At 39.7% G+C, this 19,469-nt stretch overlaps 1 protein-coding gene across 17 annotated transcripts in view; it reads left to right on the plus strand.

Annotated features, from left to right (window-relative positions):
• The window catches only part of RYR2 (ryanodine receptor 2), an 847,904-nt gene that overhangs the window by 757,004 nt on the left and 71,431 nt on the right, over nt 1-19,469 (plus strand). For 16 of the 17 annotated variants that reach the window (XR_003095960.1, XM_025213656.1, XM_025213760.1 and 13 more), the window contains 3 exons: nt 10,180-10,260; nt 12,430-12,518; nt 17,392-17,520. Coding sequence is in view for 16 of the 17 variants with exons in the window: in XM_025213656.1 (XP_025069441.1) it covers nt 10,180-10,260; nt 12,430-12,518; nt 17,392-17,520 (299 nt within the window). In the remaining variant the exon portion in view is untranslated. The remainder of the gene's footprint in view (nt 1-10,179; nt 10,261-12,429; nt 12,519-17,391; nt 17,521-19,469) is intronic. The other variant, XM_025213702.1, reaches the window with a different exon arrangement.

The raw sequence follows: 19,469 nt of genomic DNA on the forward strand, positions 1-19,469 counted from the left end.
ATAGCTAATTCTGAAAATGATTTCCAAATCTGCTAGATTTTTTTATGGAACGGCTGAACTCGTGATTACCAGCCATCCTGAACAGTTATTCCACAACAGTGTCAGCACTAAGGTAGAGGGACCTGAAGGGAGATGCTTATTCCAAGATTCAGGATTGCAGAGTTAATTCTAAATGGACTGAAATCTAGAGTGCACACTGGAAGCATTTCCTTACTTGATCTGCATTTGATTTGAAATGTTATTAATTACTTGTTAACTTGCTGCTATTGACTATAAACTTGAACCTGCGCTCCCTGAAGTCAGAACTCCCTGCCTAACAGGGCTCTGTAAAGCTTTAGTTGTTGATTCAATGTGGTGGAGATTCAGCCTTATTTGGCAACTGAATCTCTGAATCCATATAGAATCAGGAGACCCTTTAATATCTCCAAATTAAATTGGAAACCTCCAAATCGATTTGGAGAGATTTGATAATTTGGACATAGACACAGTTTTAAATGTTTTGTCTACATACTTCAAGGTACCAGGTGGCTTGTGAATACTGAGATGGTGGGGCAGATGGAGTGACCCATGGGAGCCGGGGGGGGGCCCAGTGCGCTCAGCAGCGGACCAGGAAGTGGACCAGAATCACTTCCAATCTACTTCTGGGTCTGCCGGGGAGTGCATGGGGAAACCCTCTCCCCTCCCCCTGGCTCAGCAACTGGTGCCTCCTGGGCCTGTGGGGGCATCCAGGGTCCCTCCATGGCCAATTACTGAACCAGGGGGAGGTGGGGGTGGGTCCCCTGTGCACATGATGGTGGACCTGAAAGTGGACCAGAAATACTTTCAGTCCACTCTTGTGGGTCTGCTGCTGAGCATATGGGCCCCCTCCCCACACTCCTGTGGCACGCTCCATCCCTGCAGGATTCATGAGCCATGCCAGGTACCTTGAGGTATGTAGAAAAAACCTTTAAAGCTGTGTCTATGGCTGAATCACTGATTCTTTAAATCAGCATTGAATCTTCAGATTCAGATTTGGCTGAATCAAATCGGAACTGTGATCTGAATCAACTAATTGAATCAGTGTCCCCGATTTGGGCCGAATCTGAGTCTGAATAGAATACGGCCCATTTTGGACACCCCTACTGCCAAATTGTGATGTGCTATACAAAGTTCGTCTTTTCTGATATCAACACTGGCATTAGACAGAATACCCTGTAGTGAGTCACTATGTTGGTAAGATGTATTGCTCTTTTCCAACTATTCCTTTTGTACTGCCCCCATTGAAGTACCTTGTTCCAATTACTCTCTTGCCAGTACCATCTTTCTGTATAAAATCCTGGAACCCCCACTGGTAAAAACACTGATGGTTCTTTAGCAAATGTGTTTCTTACTTGTTTTTGTGATGTACTCAATGTTGTATCTTCTGTATGTATTTTTGTTTTGATTTTTTTTCTTTTTACAAAAAAAGGTTCAAAACCAAAGACACATACAAATGTTCATTTTCTCATATGATGGCTTTTCATTTTTCATTTAAATCTCAGTCTGTGCTATCTCACCATAAATTGTAATAAGCTTGAAAGTGCAATTTTTTTCTCTCCTTCCAAAGCCCTTACTTTACTTGACAGATTTTGGAATGCATTTAAGATGTTTCATCTACACTTTGATTATCTTACTGTTGTAGGACACTTAATGTGTTTTTAAAAAATTCCCAAAGAAACTTGAATTAGTTTTCGGATTGAAATGATTTTTCCTAAATGTGGTTCATAATCATTTGGTAAAGCAACTTCTGTGAAAATTACCTGCTGCTTGAAACTCAGCTTCTCCTAGATCCATTTTGACATGGTTTGCATAAAGCTATTGTTCCTAGTAGAGTATGTTTAAATGCATCAAACTGCAGATCAACAACAACAACAAAAGAAAATCCAGGTCAAGCTATTGACATCCATATTTTCATATAAATACAAGATCCCTAAAATAGTAATAACTCTAACATCTGTTGGATATTATCAATAATATTTGAAAATGAGGAACTTAGACTTCTTTGCAAACAATTAAGACACATACCTCCTCTCTTAGTGTTAATTTACAAACAATTAAGACTCGCTCATAAAGATAAGACTCATAAGGTTTCTTATTCTGATAAGTAACCATAATTATACTTATTTTACAGAAAGTTTATACCAGTCAAAAAGGTTAAAAGCTTGAACCAAGATCACATACAGTCATTTAAAAGAATTAGAAAAGAAAGCCAAGATTTTCCTTCCAGCCCTCTTTTCTGACCACTGCTTCTGCCTTGAGCCATTTAAAGAAAGTAGTGCAAAGTAGTATCCGTAAAAATATAAACTCTCCACAATTCTCTGATTTATTTATTTATTTTTACTGATGTTAATCTTCATATTCTTATATCTATTAAATATTGGCGTGTTGTGTATACACATGCACACACACACACAAAATAATTGGAAATACCGTGAAAAATATTTCTAATATTTTGGAGAAGTTATTTACTAATTGAACACAGGTTTTGGGTACATTTTTTAATTCCCTTAAACAATTTGTGGCTCTTTTTCTTTGTATAAGACGCTATTGATTTTTTTTTTTTTTAATCTCTATAAGAGGCAAAATTCTTGTTTTCCCATTACAACCTTTATAAGGAAAGAACATCTAAACAATAGGTGATATCTTTACAGGCAAAATATTAGGTGACCTCAAAGCACAAATGTTCTTTGCTAAAATCATATTTACAACAATTATATTTACAGATGTTTTGTCTCTAGATATGCATGGATTTTTAAGCTATAAAACTGAAAGACATTTAGATATATATGTAAGACCAATGCTTAATTGTTATGTTAGAGGATGATATGTAAATATAAGTGCTTAATATACTAATTTACTGGTATGTCCTTAAGGGACATTGTCAAGCTAAAAGTAATGGAGACTGGACTAGATAACCTCCTGAGGTCCCTTCCAAACCTAATTTTCTATGATTCTTTGTCTAAAATAAACAGATTTTCTTATAAATGACATCTAGAGGATTAAATTCAAAATAATTATAATTTTGTGCTTTTTATATATTCAGTTCATTTTTCTTTTCATTTTCATTCAGTTAAATGTTTGTATTTTTATACCTAAGAACAGATATGCTTGTATCTTAGGGAAAACAAAAACTGTAGGTGAATGCTGAGATCTCAATAAGCAATTCTTTGCATTATAGGTTTTTTTGCTCACTGTATACAGGAATTATTTCTATTTGTCTTTGGTTTTGAAAATTCTTTTTTTATTAAGTCTAAACTTGGAAAGCCTGAGAGGTAACTCTAACGTTTAGCCCTGAACTAGTTTTGAAGCAAATAGTCCATATGATAGGACAGAGAGATATACAGAGGAAAATAGTTTTAAATATAAATAACCATGAATAAAGGAAAATAAGTAAATGGGTCTCAACACTGCAGAGGCAACCACCTGCTAACTTTCAGATCAGATGTGTTAGTTTCATGCGTTCCATGTGATTACTTTAAGCATGTTCTTTACACCTCTGGCAGATATTACATTTATCACATGATTAATGGTAACATGTCACACATTCAATCAATTTATCATGCCATAAAATGTCAAACCAGCTGATTTTCATGGCACTTTAAAAATGAACATGGTGGGGAGCTTAGTTTCATTTAGCCTGATTCTTATTTACCCTGTAGTTCCTTTACATTGCTCTAGCAGAAGGCAGGGCAGGGTGGCACAGTTAACCTTAAGTAGTTGGATGGTCTTTGGAGATCATAGGTGCTCATGTTAGGAGCAGTTGTATACATCCTGAAACTAAATTCATAACAGCAATATGTCTAAGCCAACTGAAGCTGTTATGCAGATATTTTACAGCAGTGAATTTCCCAGACAGCTTGAGTGCATCCTGTTCCTTGCCAGAGTTGGTCACTTCAGCTTGCATTGTAGAGATGTTTTCCATCCATAGTAGTGTCTCCATCTAAGAGTGCTCTGTACACCAGCACAAGAGAAGCTTGCCTATGCTAGCAGAAGTTGCAGTTGTATGCGGGTCAGTGGCAAAAGGGTTGCTTTCTTATTTAGTTTGGATCTTCAGTGAGCCACTTTCCATAAAATGTATAGTGCTGGTGCTTATAATACTCATAACATACCCTAGCAATACTGGAATCTTATAATGGGAATAAATTTACTTTTGTTGCTCTGATAAATCTTTGCATTCATTTGACAATTCTACAGTCATCGAAACTGAGCCCTTATGCCTTTGTGAATGTTAAATTTACGTGCAACTGCTTTATATGTAATGTCACAAATATATTCAAATATTAATAGAAATGGGGGGTTTCAAAATGGGGGATAAAAGAGAAATACTAAACTGGGTCTCAAGCACTTTCAAGGAGATACACTTCCTCATTTCATTCACTCTTATCTTCATTTTACTGCAAACAGTATTTCTGTTTCAATACATCACAGACTCGGACAGTCAATTTTGCACAAACTGCAGACATAAAGCCATTTGTGTATGTAGTCATATCATTATGTGCAGCATGGGCAATGGCAGCATTTTAACCAAATAGTCACATGTCTAATCAAAGGTGCTTTAGTATATATACATCATGTCAATCAATTGAAACTAAGCTAAGGAGTGACTCAACTCCTTAAGTCATATTATATGAGGTGTGTGTATATTTGTAAGTATATGTATAAATGTTTGTATGTGCTGGCATTAGGGCCTTGTGCCAAGTTATACTTAAGACTTGTTTTACTTAGATCATGGTAAGCATTACTATGCATTAGAACATTTTCTGAGCATTTGCACGGTAATGCTTCCCATGATCTAAATAAAACATGCCCTAAGCAACAGAGCCATTGAAGACTGGTGCACTGCAGCGTGCAGTGTGGTCTGGGACTGACAAACAGCCATTTGTTAGTCTCAGTCTCCCATCACACCAGAGTCTTGAACCTGCTCTGATGCAGTGGACATGTGGGGAGGCTGGGACTGATAAACAGCAGTTTGTCAGTCCCAAGCTCCTCACCACTTGAAAGTCCTCCTGATCATATCACCTCCATGGAGCAGTGACAAATGAGCTCAACACATGTTATGTAATACAAGCTGGAGATACTCCTTGCAGGAAAAGTCCTAACTTTGTTGCTCTGTGATGACACTTAACATGTGTTTTACTGCTTGAATTCTCAGACACTCACATTGTAAGTACAGTTAACATGTCTTAAAGGTAATATGCCACACGGCCTTTAAGTTGTGTACACAATAATGGAGGCTTTCCCTTTTTATGCAAAGAAATGGATCTGAATTCTAGAGGCAAAATTCACAGTTTCCATGGGGACACCTTTCTGCAGTCATTAAATGGCATCTTCATCCTGAAAACTGAACATCTAACACTACTACTGTTAACAGCATTTGTTACTTAGAATGTTTTTGAGGGGTTTTTTGTTTGTTTGTTTTTTAATACAGAGTATTTGTCATTATGCAACAGATTCAGAAATTTGATTTGGCAGTAAGATGTATATTCTCTCCAATCAGTATTAGACATGCTGCCTTTTTTTAATTAACACTGATTTTTATAAAGAAAGCAATGGGCCTGATTCTTAACAGCCTTGATGTTGTATGAATGGGAATAAAATACTATTGACACTGATTTGGAAGGGTTTTGAGACCAGTTTGTAGTAATTTTGCTGAAATAAATGCATTTTGCATGGTGTTCAGTGGCTGGTCAGGTCCAGTTATACGAAAAGGCAGGATAAACCTGAAAAAAGCAACTAAGAAAAAGGCAGCATTTCTGAATATGCTTATCAGTGCAACCCACTTGTAGTTCATCAGAGATTATGAAATACCAGTTAAAGTGATATTGAATGAAATGCCCAACTTGTAACTTTTAGTGTGCAAGTTACTAAAATCTTGAAAAATCAAAAGCACTTTCCCTGCTTTCTATCCAAAAAAGCATTTAGGCTCTGATTCACCAATGCATATGTTAGAAACTAAGCTTTGTGAAAACAGGACTTAAGCTTGTATTTTATTTAAGCACATACTTATTCTTTTGGCCAGAGTGTAAACCAACTTGTATTGTCAAATTCAATATCAATAGTATTTGTTTGTAGGAAATGAAAAGGAAAAAGCACTTCAGCTTAAATACTATTGACAGCCTCCACCAAAGTCTGTACTGTAGTTATGTTAAAGCCCCCTTTTTTCATTTTGATTGTACTACTTTGCACTGAAGGTGTGTTTTATTTAGATAGCGGTAAGCAAGACTGGGCATATCTACATGAGATGTTTATTGCAGAGCTGCCTAATTAGCTCTTCAGTAAAGTCTCTGTGTTTACTTGTGCAGCTCTATTAGGTTGCAGTAAACTAATAAATGCTGATATAGAGTAGTACTTGTAACTATAATTACTATCCTGCGGCAGGGTTCTTCAGTGCGCAGGAACGCATATGTAGATACTGATGTGACTGCCTGCATTCCCTCTGCAGCACACTGAGCTGGGTTGGAGCGGCCCCAGGCTGGCAGACTGACAAGTCCCAGCCCTCCCATCACACCATAATTTTGAACCTGTGAAGAAATCTTGAACCTCAGGGGCTGGGACAGAAGAACAGCAGCAGTTCGTCAGTCCCAGCCTTCTCACTACACCAGTCTTCTGATCATATCACTTCTATGGAGCAGTCAGATGTTGGCTCACCACATGTAAAAATTAGGGCTGTGTGAAGCTTCAGTCCCTGATTCGATTCAGCAGAAATTTGGCCCAATTTGGCCCCAAATCTCCAAATTTGAATTGAATCAGGAGAGCCTTTAATTTCTCTGAATCGAATTGGAACCCTCTAAATTGATTCAGAGAGATTCAGAAAGATTAGGAGATTTGGAGATGGACACAGCTTTAAATGTTTTTTCTACATACCTCTAGGTACCAGGCAGCTCATGAATGCTGAGATGCTGGGGCAAATGAAGCATCCCATGAGAGTGTGGGAGGCTCCCCAGCGTGCTCGGCAGCAGACCCAGAAGCGGAACAGAAGCACTTCTGGTCCACTTCCAGGTCCACTGGGGAGCATACTGGGGGGCCTCCTGCACACCTCCAGCTTGGCGACTGGTGCCTCCTCAGTCTGGAGGGGCACCTGGGTTCCCCCTGTGGCTGATCACTGAGCCAGGGGGAGATGGGGGTGGGGGGCAGTGTGCTCCCCAGCAGACCAGGAAGCGGATCGGAAGTACTTCTGGTCCACTTACGGATTTGCCGCCGAGGATATGGAGGGTCCTGCTGTACTCCTGTGGGACACTCCATCTGCCCCAGCATCGCAGCATTCATGAGCCACGCCTGGTACCTTGAGGTATGTAGAAAAAACATTTAAAGCTGTGTCTCTGGTCAAATCACTGATTGCCTGAATCAGCATCAAATCCTCAGATTCGGGTTCAGCTGAATCAAATCAGGGACAGTGATCCGAATCAGTGAATCAAATCACTGTCCCTGATTCGGGCCGAATCCGAATGCCTGTTTTGCGCACCCCTAAAAATATCTAAGCTCCTGATCTGGAAAATATCCCTAAGTAGTAAAAAACTTAAACACATGTTGGATTATGTCTTGTGCCCCAACACATGAAGTATGGAAGTTTGCTCGAATTGAAGTCAGTCAGCTCTTCACATAATGATGTTAAGATAAAGTTCTGTTAGACAAAAAAGTAGAAAAAAAAGAACATATCCATATAGGAATTTCAAAAAAGAAAAAGAGAGAGAGAGAGAGCATAGAAAAGAAAAGGAATTCAGAAATGTTGCTCTATTTAAAAGATAACAAGTTGGATTTAAACAGTAATAGTATGGGTGAAGTCGAATGCTGAAGTATGCATTTTTTTAATAGTTGAATAATACTTCTGATCTTGTGTTGTTATTTATGCAAAATTACCACTGAAGTAAGCGATAGATCTGGGTATTCAAGAAATGTATGGCTCAGTCCTTAAAGGGCCTGAACCAGTGATCAATTGTGCATGAATAAGTTTCATTGCATGATTGATCCCCATGAAATTGCTGGAATCTTATGTGAATAGCTGCATGTAAAACTGCACAGGGTCAGGATCCATATGTGCGGTTGAGCTTTTGTGGACACTCTCCTTGGTGCTGCAAGGTGGTGAGTGATTTAGTTCCGATTCAGCAAAGCATTTAAGCATGCATTTAATTTTCAGTGTGTGAGGAATTCTGCTGAATTCTGTGAATAAAGTTGTTAGTTTGACAAGATGCTGTACACTTTAGCCCCAGTCTAGCAAAGCATTTAAGCATTTTGCAGGGCTGAACCTTGTGTAGTAGTATTGATGAATGTGGTACTTGCGTGTTGAAGAACCTCTAGGCTTTGCCTCATTGACTCTAGGCACTTATATTAATGGCATTGGTGGCATTAATCACTTCTGCCAAAAGAAGTCATTTATGCCTCAGTGTTTAATTAGTTGTAAGGGTTTTCAGCCTTGCGTAATTGAAAAGCTATAAATCTGGTATTTGTCTGAGACAAAAACTAATCATGTTAAATGACATTAGTGCTTGACTCATGTAGGAAGAGGAGTATGCATTTTTGCCAGCCCACTAAAAATACTGGAGGGAACTAGATTAAGAAAAAGAAAAGCATTTCAATGTTTACCCATTTTATTGAAAACTATTTGCCTCATTTTTACTTATATTTGGTGATACTTGCTTTTGTCACCAATTAAATGTGTCTTGCGGGCCAACAGGGAAAATGCGTGAAATCATTTTATATACTTGTAATGTTCACATTAGTTTTCAAAATGGTTTTGCTTCCTAACCCTACCATTATACTGAAGCTTCTCACTTTGAAAGTGACAGACTGCGGATTGGTAAGTCCATCAGCTTTTTGTAAGTGTAATCATTCATAATTTTATGTGCAGTAGCATCTGATCACGTTCCTGTTTATACATTTTAAATCTATATCTAAATGCACATATAGTGTCTATTATTCAAATATTTCCAGTCTGTGAGACATTTTTATATTTTTACTTCACTCTCATGGTTTCTTCTCTTTTCACCAACTGAAAAAGATAATGCTTGATGTTACACTGGATATGGAAGTTTAAGTACCAGTCTAAAATATCTGCACTTTTTAAGCAGTCTTTTAGAACTAGTATAAAATATTTCTACAATCTACAGACCATTTGTATTTTCATGCTGTCATGCACAAATAATAAATGGTTGCACATTAAAATGTTGTATGTTTTCAGTAGTCTCTTACAATCTTTGATTTTTTTGCCAAGTTGCCAGTGTGCCCAAAAATATTTGTATACAGCCAGTAATGATTCATTTTCAGTAGCCTCAATATATTTTGGTTGGCTCATATCATTTTTCTATCCCACTTCAATTTTCCTTTCTTGATCCCTGATCTTTCTTAGATCAACTAATGCCTCCCTTTTTACACTTCAATTTTCAAGTTAACTCTATATACTCTTATAATTCGTGTAGTGGTGAAGTAATTGAAAGGTAAGACACTTCAGGGTACCAGCTTTTGGTAAGCATTCCTGGAATTCTTTTTAAGGTGTACAGAAAAAAATTGATCACTGAAGGATATGCTGAAGTTGTTTCCTGCTTAAGTGCTTTAGTGCTTTGCTTAATCAGATTTTAGGGATATACACACCAAACCTCAAGGGAGTTTCAATGGAAATTGGACGCCTGTTTCTTTCGGGGTCCCTTTAAAAATCTAATCCAAAGTATTTTCGAAGAATGTAAACATCTATAAGATTGTTGAGTTATTTGACCTTTTTTTTTAAAACTTGTGGTTCTTTTCCCAATAATTAATTTCCCATGCCTTATTTTGTCACACATGCAAACAAAGTAAATTCAATACTAACCTTTGTACACGATGCAGACTTCATGCCCAAAAGAACAAAAAAAGAATTGAAATAATGTATAATCTCTAAAATGTTGCCAAGCCCATGCTGACACATTTTATAGAGAGAAATTTGTCTCAAAATTTAAATGTTCTTTTCTGATGGAAAAGGATAGCATCTATCTGCCAAGCACATAACACATGCGCTTTGGATAGAATAGTGGCTATAAAATGCTTTTCTTTCTTTCTTTTTTTTTTTCTCTCTCTTCCTCTCTCTCTCTCTCATGGTGACTTCAGATTAAGTATGGAGATTTTGTTGGGGGGGGCATGGGGAATTACTTGTCAGCCTGCGATAATTTGCTTTTCCATCTGGTCTTTCCACAGGAGAAAAGGTGATGCAAGATGATGAATTCACCTGTGACCTTTTCCGCTTTCTCCAATTGCTTTGTGAAGGACACAATTCAGGTTTGTGGGCAACCTGCCAGCCAGCTAAGCCTAAGAGACAGTAACCAGGGATAAAAGCTCATCAGTGTTGAGGGGTTGGCAACTCTTAATGAAATACTATGAAAGGTGCTTCAGCAGTTGAACTGTTCATGAATGAAAAAATATTTGGGGGGTAATTAAAATGTCAGTTTTTTGTATTCATTTAAACATTGAAGAAAAATAATGCACACAAAATTACGATTCTTGGAGCATGGTCTATATCAGAGGTGGGCAAAATATAGTCTGTGGGCCGGTTCCAGCCCACCAATTGATTGGATCCAGCCCATGGTTTTCCCCTCAGCTCTCTGCATGGGGGCGAGCCCATGCCACACTCCAGACCATGCCTACTGGCCGCAGTCTGGGCCAGTACACACAGCTTCCAGAGGGGCTGTTCCCAGTGTGGCTGCAGCTACCTGGTTGATGTTTAGCTCCCCTTGCCTGCAGCAGCAGCTCCTTCTCCTGCTCTTGCTATGATGCTCTGGGTGGGAGGAAAGCTTCAGCTGGCAGGTCCTGTCCCAGCATGCAGGCCTCCAGCTCCAAGCTGCCTTCCACCCACTCAGCTACAGCCGGAGCTGTGGCCTCATACACTAAGGCAGGAGCCACCCAGCTGACACTTCCCCCCTGCCCAGAGCTGAGCAGCAGGAGCAGGAGGAGGAGTTGCCGCTGGAGGTGGGGAGCTGAGCAGTCCACATATGGCTGCAGCGATACCAGAAGCAGCCCTGCCAGTAAGCTGTGCACCCTGGCCAGGTGTGGGCTGGAGCGTGGCTTGAGCTGCCCCAGGCAGGTCTTGGCCCCAGGCTGAGTGCCGTGGGAGCAGCCACGGACTACACTTCCTGGACTGCACATGGCCCCGCCCTCTCCTCCCATCCCTCATGCTTGGCTGGCTCCCAGGACCTAGCACCCAGACAGCCCCTCTGTCACGCACATGCACACATGCCCTGCCCCCAGACACCCCATCCACACCCACCCCCCATAGGGCAGGGGCATGCAAGGATCATGGCTCTGCTCAAAGCCTGGCCCCGTGCTGTCACTGCCCTATGACCCCGCCACATGTTTCTCGCCTCACCTGCCTATCCCGCTCCTGAATACTGCTCCCCTATTCACCCATGCCCCTATCCCACTTAGGGAGTTTTGGTGAGTTGTGGTGGCAAGGGATGGAGGAGTGCTGACCCGGCTCACCACAGCTGATCAAAACCCTCTATGTGGTCCCTGGGCCCAAATAATTTCCCACCTCAGTCTATATGAAAGATAAAATAAATAGAAAACAAAGTCTACCTCTGGTCGCAGAACACCTCTAGGAATCTTGTCAGCCACCCAGCTCTAGCTCCAGCTCTGCAAATGCTAAAGTGCTGAAAAAATGATAAATAGAGACTGTTCGGTATGGCCTATGGCCAGAACCACTGTGTTGTGAGTATGCTTAGGACAGTGGACCCACAAATTTGTTTCTTTATCTGGTGTATGTGGCATGAGAGTGAGTGGGCAGGGCCTGTTTTAGTGGCAACATTCCCTAGCACCATCTGAGAATGGTGTAGACTTAACCTGACCATGTATGCAAGGATCTGTTTGACACAGAAGGTGATTTAAAGGGTTAAACATTACCCAAAGAGTATATGGGAGATTTTTGGTGAAGAAAGAACAATGTTTCACCACATATAAAAGCTAGAAAATACACCAACTTTTTTTAAATGTAATTTTAAATACACTCACTTATATACTCAATGATGATATAAAAAAATCAGTTTGTAGATGTTGAAGATACTGATATAATTGTCATCAAGAATGCGATAATGGTGCAACTAGATTCTGTTCTTATTTACATAAGTAAATCAGGAGTAACTCCACTGAAGTTAATTGAGCCTTGCTGTTATACAGTTGGTAAGATCATTATCAGTTTTATGCTAGGTTCACAGGAGAAACAAGGTACTAACACTTCTGACACACACACTGTCCTCAGTTAAGTGATGTCAGTTAAGAATATATAAACTGTTCACTGGATTAAAACATGTATGTAAACCTGGAAAGAAGTTTAAAAGATGTTTCATCCTTTAAATTAAAATTTTACCAATGAATGTTATCACAATTAATTAGAATTAGTAAGTCTGTGATATTTTGAGATTTAAATAATTGTTAACTAACTCATCACATTTTTAGATTTTCAGAATTATTTGAGAACTCAGACTGGCAACAACACAACTGTCAATATTATCATCTCCACTGTGGACTACTTACTGAGAGTTCAGGTAAATTGTTTTTTATATTAATTGAATTTAAATAAATGGCTTTTTAAAATTGCATATATCAAGCATGGCTAGCAATAAGTATATTTTGTTTTGCTTTGCTTGTAAGAGGACAAAGTCAATATTAGGCATGTATTTTCTTCACAATACTCCTACACTTGACTGTCTACCACCTAGCTTATAAAGAAACTAGTTAGAGGATATGAAACAGGTTTTTTGAGCTGGTCTGATGTCAGTTCTGGCTTTCTGCACTTAATTTTCCCTTTACTCAGTCATCTCCCTGAGAAGCAAAAACAGGGTAGAAAAAGGCTTCAGCGAGAGGTTTGTGGAATTGTAGCTATGCCTCTAAATGATGTAGATACATTAACAAAACTTCTTGGTTTAAAAGATCTAGATTTGAGAGGCTCAGTCCAGTGTACACAATCTTTCCTGTAATAGCAATGGTTTGTTAGTTTGGGAAGTCTTGGAAATTACCAATCAGTGGCATTTTGAAGAAGAAACTAGAGTTATGGTGCAATTTCTGGAATTACTTTGTTTTCTGCAGAAGCAGTTCATTTCATCTGATTTTTTTTCCCCACTGACCTTCATGAGATTGGAGAGAGAATCTAGCTAAGAGGCCTTACTGAGGAAGATCTTAATATGAAAAAGAGGATCCTTAAACTAGGAGTGTGAAACTTACCCTATGCTCTGGGCCCGATCCAGACTGTAGGGCTCTTTCATAGATGGGATCCAACCTGGGACATGGGACAGTAGCAGCAGGACTGGTGGGGACAGTGGCAGGCCTGGTGACTGCTGTAGTAGGACTGGCAGCAGTAGGGCAAGAGGTAGTGGGACCAGTGACTCTAGAGCGAGCAAAGCACAGTTTTCTTGCCCTCCTGCTACTGATGGCCATGTCTACCAGGGCCCAGGGGCCCTGGATTCTATGTTAAGCCACCCCCTTGCTGGTCAACCCCCTCCCCCCCCCCCAATTTTGGTAGCCTGTTAGTCCAGATGGCTCCGAGGGCCACATGGTTAACACCCCTTCTTTAAACAAAAGCCAAGGTTTTCTGTTGCTCCCAGGCACCTAAGCAGCCTTGATCTTTCATTGCTCAGTCATAACCTGCATTTCTTTTCTTTTCCCTTGCCCTTCTTTTTACAACTGTTTGCCTCATTTTATCATGATGTGGAGTTGATGTAGGTTGTGAAATGCTCAAGATAATACAGTTCAAACACACAAACAGGTTCTTTCCTTCAGATCCTTGTGTGATACTTCCTATCATAAAATCATCGCTCCTTTCATTACTAGGCCATTAAATGGCAGGATTAACATCCATCATGCATCATTTATTCTCCTTTCTTATTAGAGGAGCATGGGTATAGTGATGTATTTATGATAGAAGAGGAAAAGTCTAAGAAATTATGAGGGTTGTAGATGTTTCTCAGTTCCATTCCACAATAGTGGGCTTATATCATGGACAGTTCTACCTCTTGCACATTTAGCCTTTGTTCTTACTATAAAAAAAAAGTTCTGTTCTGCCAGAAGACAAAGGTTATCAACCACAGTCCTTATCCCAGAGTTTTAGATCATCTCCTAAACAACCAAGTCCCAGACCATTGAATAGCCTGAATAAAGGGGTTGAGACCTGGCTTAATATAATCTGTAGGAAACCAGAGCAGAGAGCAAAAGAGAGGGTTTGATGTGGTCACTGTGCCACCCCCTGGACACCACATGCAGCATTATTTTCTCTTTTCCCCAACAGAGACTCCTGCATCAGCAGCTGCTATTACCATATTTCCTTACTTACAAAACACACCTCAATATCCAGCAGCTGATTTTTTTTTTTTAAAAAGGTGTGTGGTATGCAAGAAAACATGGTAATTTCTGTAACGTTTTGCATAACACAGATGCTGGAGGCTCAGGTGCACTGAGCAGTGACAAAGATATGACTAATGAAGGTTAACTCATCAGCTACCAGGATGAGATGGAGTCTCCTAGGTAACCAGCAATAGTAGAAAGTGTAACTTGCAGATGCCTTTGTAGGAGGAATTTAAGTATGCTCTCAGACTCCAGACTGAACTGGCCAATTTCTTGTGCATGTCTTCAGTAGCTCTGAGTCTTTAGAATGCATTTTTTGCTACCATTATGTCTATCTCTAATTAAGCTTTAAGCAACTTTCTTCAACCATGATCTGATGTTGCCCAATAAATATGGTGTAATCCTATGGAGTTAGGGATAAAAAGAACTGAATATTGGGTTTCTTCAGTACTGATTGGGCAATTGTTTGAAAGAAGAAGGGAAAATTTCTTCCTTGAAAGAAGCATTGACTATTTTGGTCATTGGTGGCAGCATGTGCTTATTGTCTCCCTTTTACAAGCATGGATCAGATGTATGTGTCTTGAGTAAGAACACTGTTCGAGAAATTCTACTCTCTGATACTCTGCCCTGCATCCTGACCAGGTCCCTTCTGCTGAATACTGCTTGGAGCAGTGGCAGATTCCTTATTAAAAATGGGAACTATAGAAGAACTACATACCTAAATAAATAAAGGGAATAAAAGCCTTCTACCAGAGGCATTACTGCTTTTATCACATCACAGGCTTGAGGAAACTGCACACTTGTGTCAGAAAGATCAAATTCCATATGACTATGACTTACATTGCCTCTACCTTTTATCCTTCTTGTAGCACAAAATATTCACCAAGTTAACAATGTCAGTATCATCTCTTGGGCAGCAAGAAAAGAGTGCTAGTAACTGAATAATAACTGATGCAGATCTACAATCTGTCATCCTTTTGAGAAATCTTAGACCATGCAGTCAGTTCCTTCCAGTTTATCCAAAGATGTGGGGACAGAAATGCATCATGATAACCTGCTCAGGGAACAGTCCTTATTTTTTGCTCTCACAAATTTAATTTAAGCCAAAGCTGTGTTTGCGAAAGAAACATTTATATACATTTCTGAAGCTGTAATGTTTCTGAAAAACGCTCACAAAGGTGAGTGGAACATTTTCTCAGACTGAGGAATCTCATGATCTGTCCCAAATACATAACACTTTTCTATCCAGCTCTGGATGAGAAAATTGGGACACTGAGTGACATCAATATTCACTAAAAAATATAATTTACATAAGTGCATCCTTGGAGTACTTCTTTGAAAGTCTTTAGGGAAATTTAAAGGACTGTACACTGAAATGCACCTCTTTTAATTCTCTAATTCCATCAGTAGTAGTTATTACAGATACCTTCATTGTGGTCCACAGTACTTTTTCTCATGGATCTTCTGAGGTATTTTTTATCATTAACTTTCATTTCAAGTGATGCTATCAAAATCTTGTTTCTCGGGGGTTCATGGGCAAAAGGGCAGTCAGAACTGTGATAAGAATGATTCCAATGAATGAATCTCCTGATTGTATCCGCCTGTAAGCACCCCGATACACAACTGCCTGCTATTTTAATTGCTAAAAAACACAAGACATGATCTGAGAAACTTGAACCCTGCAGCATTATTTTGTTGTTCTTTAAATATGAAAACTCTACATTGTTGTAGCACATCAGAAGGTAATGAAAGTATCTAATTCATTTTCTGAACCAAGTGTATGAAGCACATAACAGTCTGTTTTTAGTAAACATATTCATCATTTTACATGTTTGTCTCACCTGTCTGACAATCCACTTCACTGCACAGCACGCTAATTTTTTTTTATTTAGCCAATTAAATTTTCCTTTTTGACTTATTTATTGTTTCTAAAAAGTCCAGAATGCAAAAATCAATCATTTTTCAGTTGCTACCACTGTTATTACCAGCTTACTGTTGTGGACCCGTAAATTCAGTAGAAGCTGTAGGGACATTTGTAATCCTAATGAAAATAAACTTTTCCTATTGTGTAGTTACTTTTTGATTAAATAAAAAATTGGCTTTCTTTGGAAGAAATGGAAGGATGAATCCATTCTCTGGGAATTCTTGGTCCTGTGATTTAGTAAGGTGCTGAGCACACAGTGTACATGCACGTGGTCCAAAGACACTTTTCAGTATAGTGTTTCTGATGACTATCCTAGTTTAAGGAGTCATACTATAGAATTAGAGTGAAGAAAGTCCAGCTAATCTAGTCAAAAGCTAGATTTGTGTTTCCTTTTTTTTTTCTGTGGGTTCCTTTGGAGATGAGGTAGAAAATGCATTATGTTGATGATACCCAAGAGCGACTATAGCATGATTTTAAATCCATGTGAATAGAAATATAAGGAAAACTTTGCTCCCATTTATATTTAGATTGACCTAACCCTGGATCTAAATGCTCACTTACATAGGTGTTCAGAGGGTTTAATTTGGCCAAAAGGTGGCACACCCAATTTAAGTTAATGCACCTCAAAAGGTGTGCAAACTTAATTTGAGAGAGGATTAACCCAGTCTAGTAAGGGGTTAACCCAACCTTGCAAATATCTGCATCCATTTGCAGCACAGCTCCAGGTCTAGGAAAACCTAGCTACTCACTCTAGCCACATGGCTGTGCTGTTCTCACCCCCTGACAAGCTATTTTCAGCCCCCCCAAATCTCTTCTCTGACCAAGCATACCTGCCAGCCCCACCCCCCTCTCCTATCCCTCCAACCTCTCCCCCACCCTAAGTTACTTATGTTGGGCACCCCATGCTGCTCCTGGCAGTGGCAAATGGCTGCACCTGCTACTCCTGGCAGTGGTGAACAGCTGTACACAGTGCTTGTGGTCTAGGTTTTGGTGGCTTAAAGCAAGCCATCAAAACCTAGACTAGCTGTAGTGAACACTTCTTCACACCCAAAGCTCACTCTTAAAATTTGTTTCAGAATAATACTATAAAACTAAGGAGAGGCTGATAATTTGTGTATACATGTGATCTGTTATGAGCTATTTCATCTGTTTTATAGGAATCAATTAGTGATTTCTACTGGTATTATTCTGGGAAGGATGTTATTGATGAACAAGGACAACGTAATTTCTCCAAAGCAATTCAAGTTGCAAAACAGGTCTTTAATACTCTCACAGAGTATATTCAGGTAAATTGTTTACATTGTCATTTTCATTAAATTATGAAGATAATCATTGTTTTAGCATAGAGGAATAATGTAGGTATCTTTACAGTTATACTAAGGAGCTATACCAATGTTTGCATACTAGTATGAGAATGAAGTTTTGAAATAGATGAAGCGATTGTTACTTTTATTGCAGCCTGAGAAGGCTAGACTGATACTCAGTTATCACTGAATTATCACCCCTTCTTTTTGTAGCCAAGATTTCTCCTTTCCTTTTACATCCAATAATAGGTTGTATCCATTCCTTTTCAACAGGACCTCACTTCCATAATTTAGGTTTTGCCATCTCAAGAGTAGACTATGGCAAAGAATCCTACTTAATCACTTTGAATCCTCCTGAAAGCTAAAGTTATTGTGGAATGCAGCTGTGTTTAGTAAATGGAACATGATATTAGTAGCCTCCTTGAAATACCTATGCCATACTGCCATGTCTGAGATCTACAGAGACATGCTTGACCTGTACTCCCTTCACAGTAAATACGAAGCTGCTGCTGACAAGACGTGATGAGCATATTGACAAACGCAGGAGGAAACTAATAATTCTGTATTCAGGGCAGGGCCTGGAAGGTGTGCAGCAAATAAAGGAGTCATACATTGCATAATGAAGTCAAGGATATTGAATTGTATCTCATTCCCTGAGAGCTATTCATTCTGTGTACCAAATTAAGCAGAGGTCCAGTGGAAAAGTTTTGATTTGCGTATTCCCTAACGTTTTTGAGTGCTTGACTTTTACAATTTTAATAACAAGTTTTTAGTGTAATTTTCTTTGTATATTGTTAAGTCTTTTTAAGGAAGTGAGAAGAAAATCCTGTTACACTATTGAGTAGTTCTATATAAAATTGAGACTTTCATTTTAACAATTATTTCATGTTTTGATTATGGAAGCTAAGATTCAAGTAAAAAACGTTTACTGTTTAAAACTACAATAAGGCTAAGTACAGACAGTCAAAAAGCCTGAGGCTGAATTTATTCAGTCTTTGCAGGTTAGTCTAAGCTACAAAGTTTGAACCAATAAGCAAATAAGCAGGCAATTACTTTTGATTGAGGAAATGCAGCCACATGCCTGGGCTAGAGCATGCCTATCAGCTGCGGCCAAAGGGAAGGGAAGAGAGAAGCCCTCCAGGAATTTCCCCTACTTCCCTGCTGAAGGGGGGAGGGGAGGGGATGGCTGCCAGGGTGAGGAGGGGAGTAGATGCGGAAAAAGGTAGTGGCATTGTTTCACAAAAGCTTGAATAAGAATAGTTCTTTCTCTGAAGAACTATAAACACACCCTGACTGTGTTTGCTTCCTCTTCCTGCTCCCCCTGAGATCTCTGGGATTTGCAGTCCATAGTCATAGAAGCAGGACTCTGCAGGGTTGCTCATCACTTCCTCTTCCTGCTTCTAGGTGCCTCTGGAATTTGTAGTCCACAGCTGCAGCCAGCAGTAAGCAAGCAGGGCAGGGCAGGGCAGCGCTGTACTTGGGGGAAGGGGAGTTTAACCCTCCTCCCTGGCCTCTGACCCCAACAGGGGGTGAGGGTGGGGCAGTAAGCCAGCCAGTGAGGCCAGTGAGTCAGCCGTCACTGCTCCAGCTAGGAAGCACAGGAGTGTGGACAGCCCTGCTCTTTGGATTGTCACAACCCAAGGGTGTGATTTTGTTTTTGTGTGTGCTTTGGCACCACTGAATTATTTTCCCGCCATTTATAGCTTTCTTTGCAGGGTGCATTTCTTCTTCGCAGCATAAGAAATGCACGTTGCAAGGAGTTCCCACCATTCTAGCCGTATAAGAGGATTGAGTGGTTTCCGCCCAAGTTGGAGGACTCCACGAACATCAGGAGGAGGAGACTTCACGTCTCGTGAAGATCTCTAAGCACTGCGGAGCCTATTGGACCCAGCGTGAATATCAAGAAGGCAACAGGGGTCTGATCAGCCTCT

The sequence above is a fragment of the Alligator sinensis genome, unplaced genomic scaffold (assembly GCF_000455745.1).
Source record: "Alligator sinensis unplaced genomic scaffold, ASM45574v1 scaffold93_2, whole genome shotgun sequence".
NCBI lineage: Eukaryota > Metazoa > Chordata > Crocodylia > Alligatoridae > Alligator > Alligator sinensis.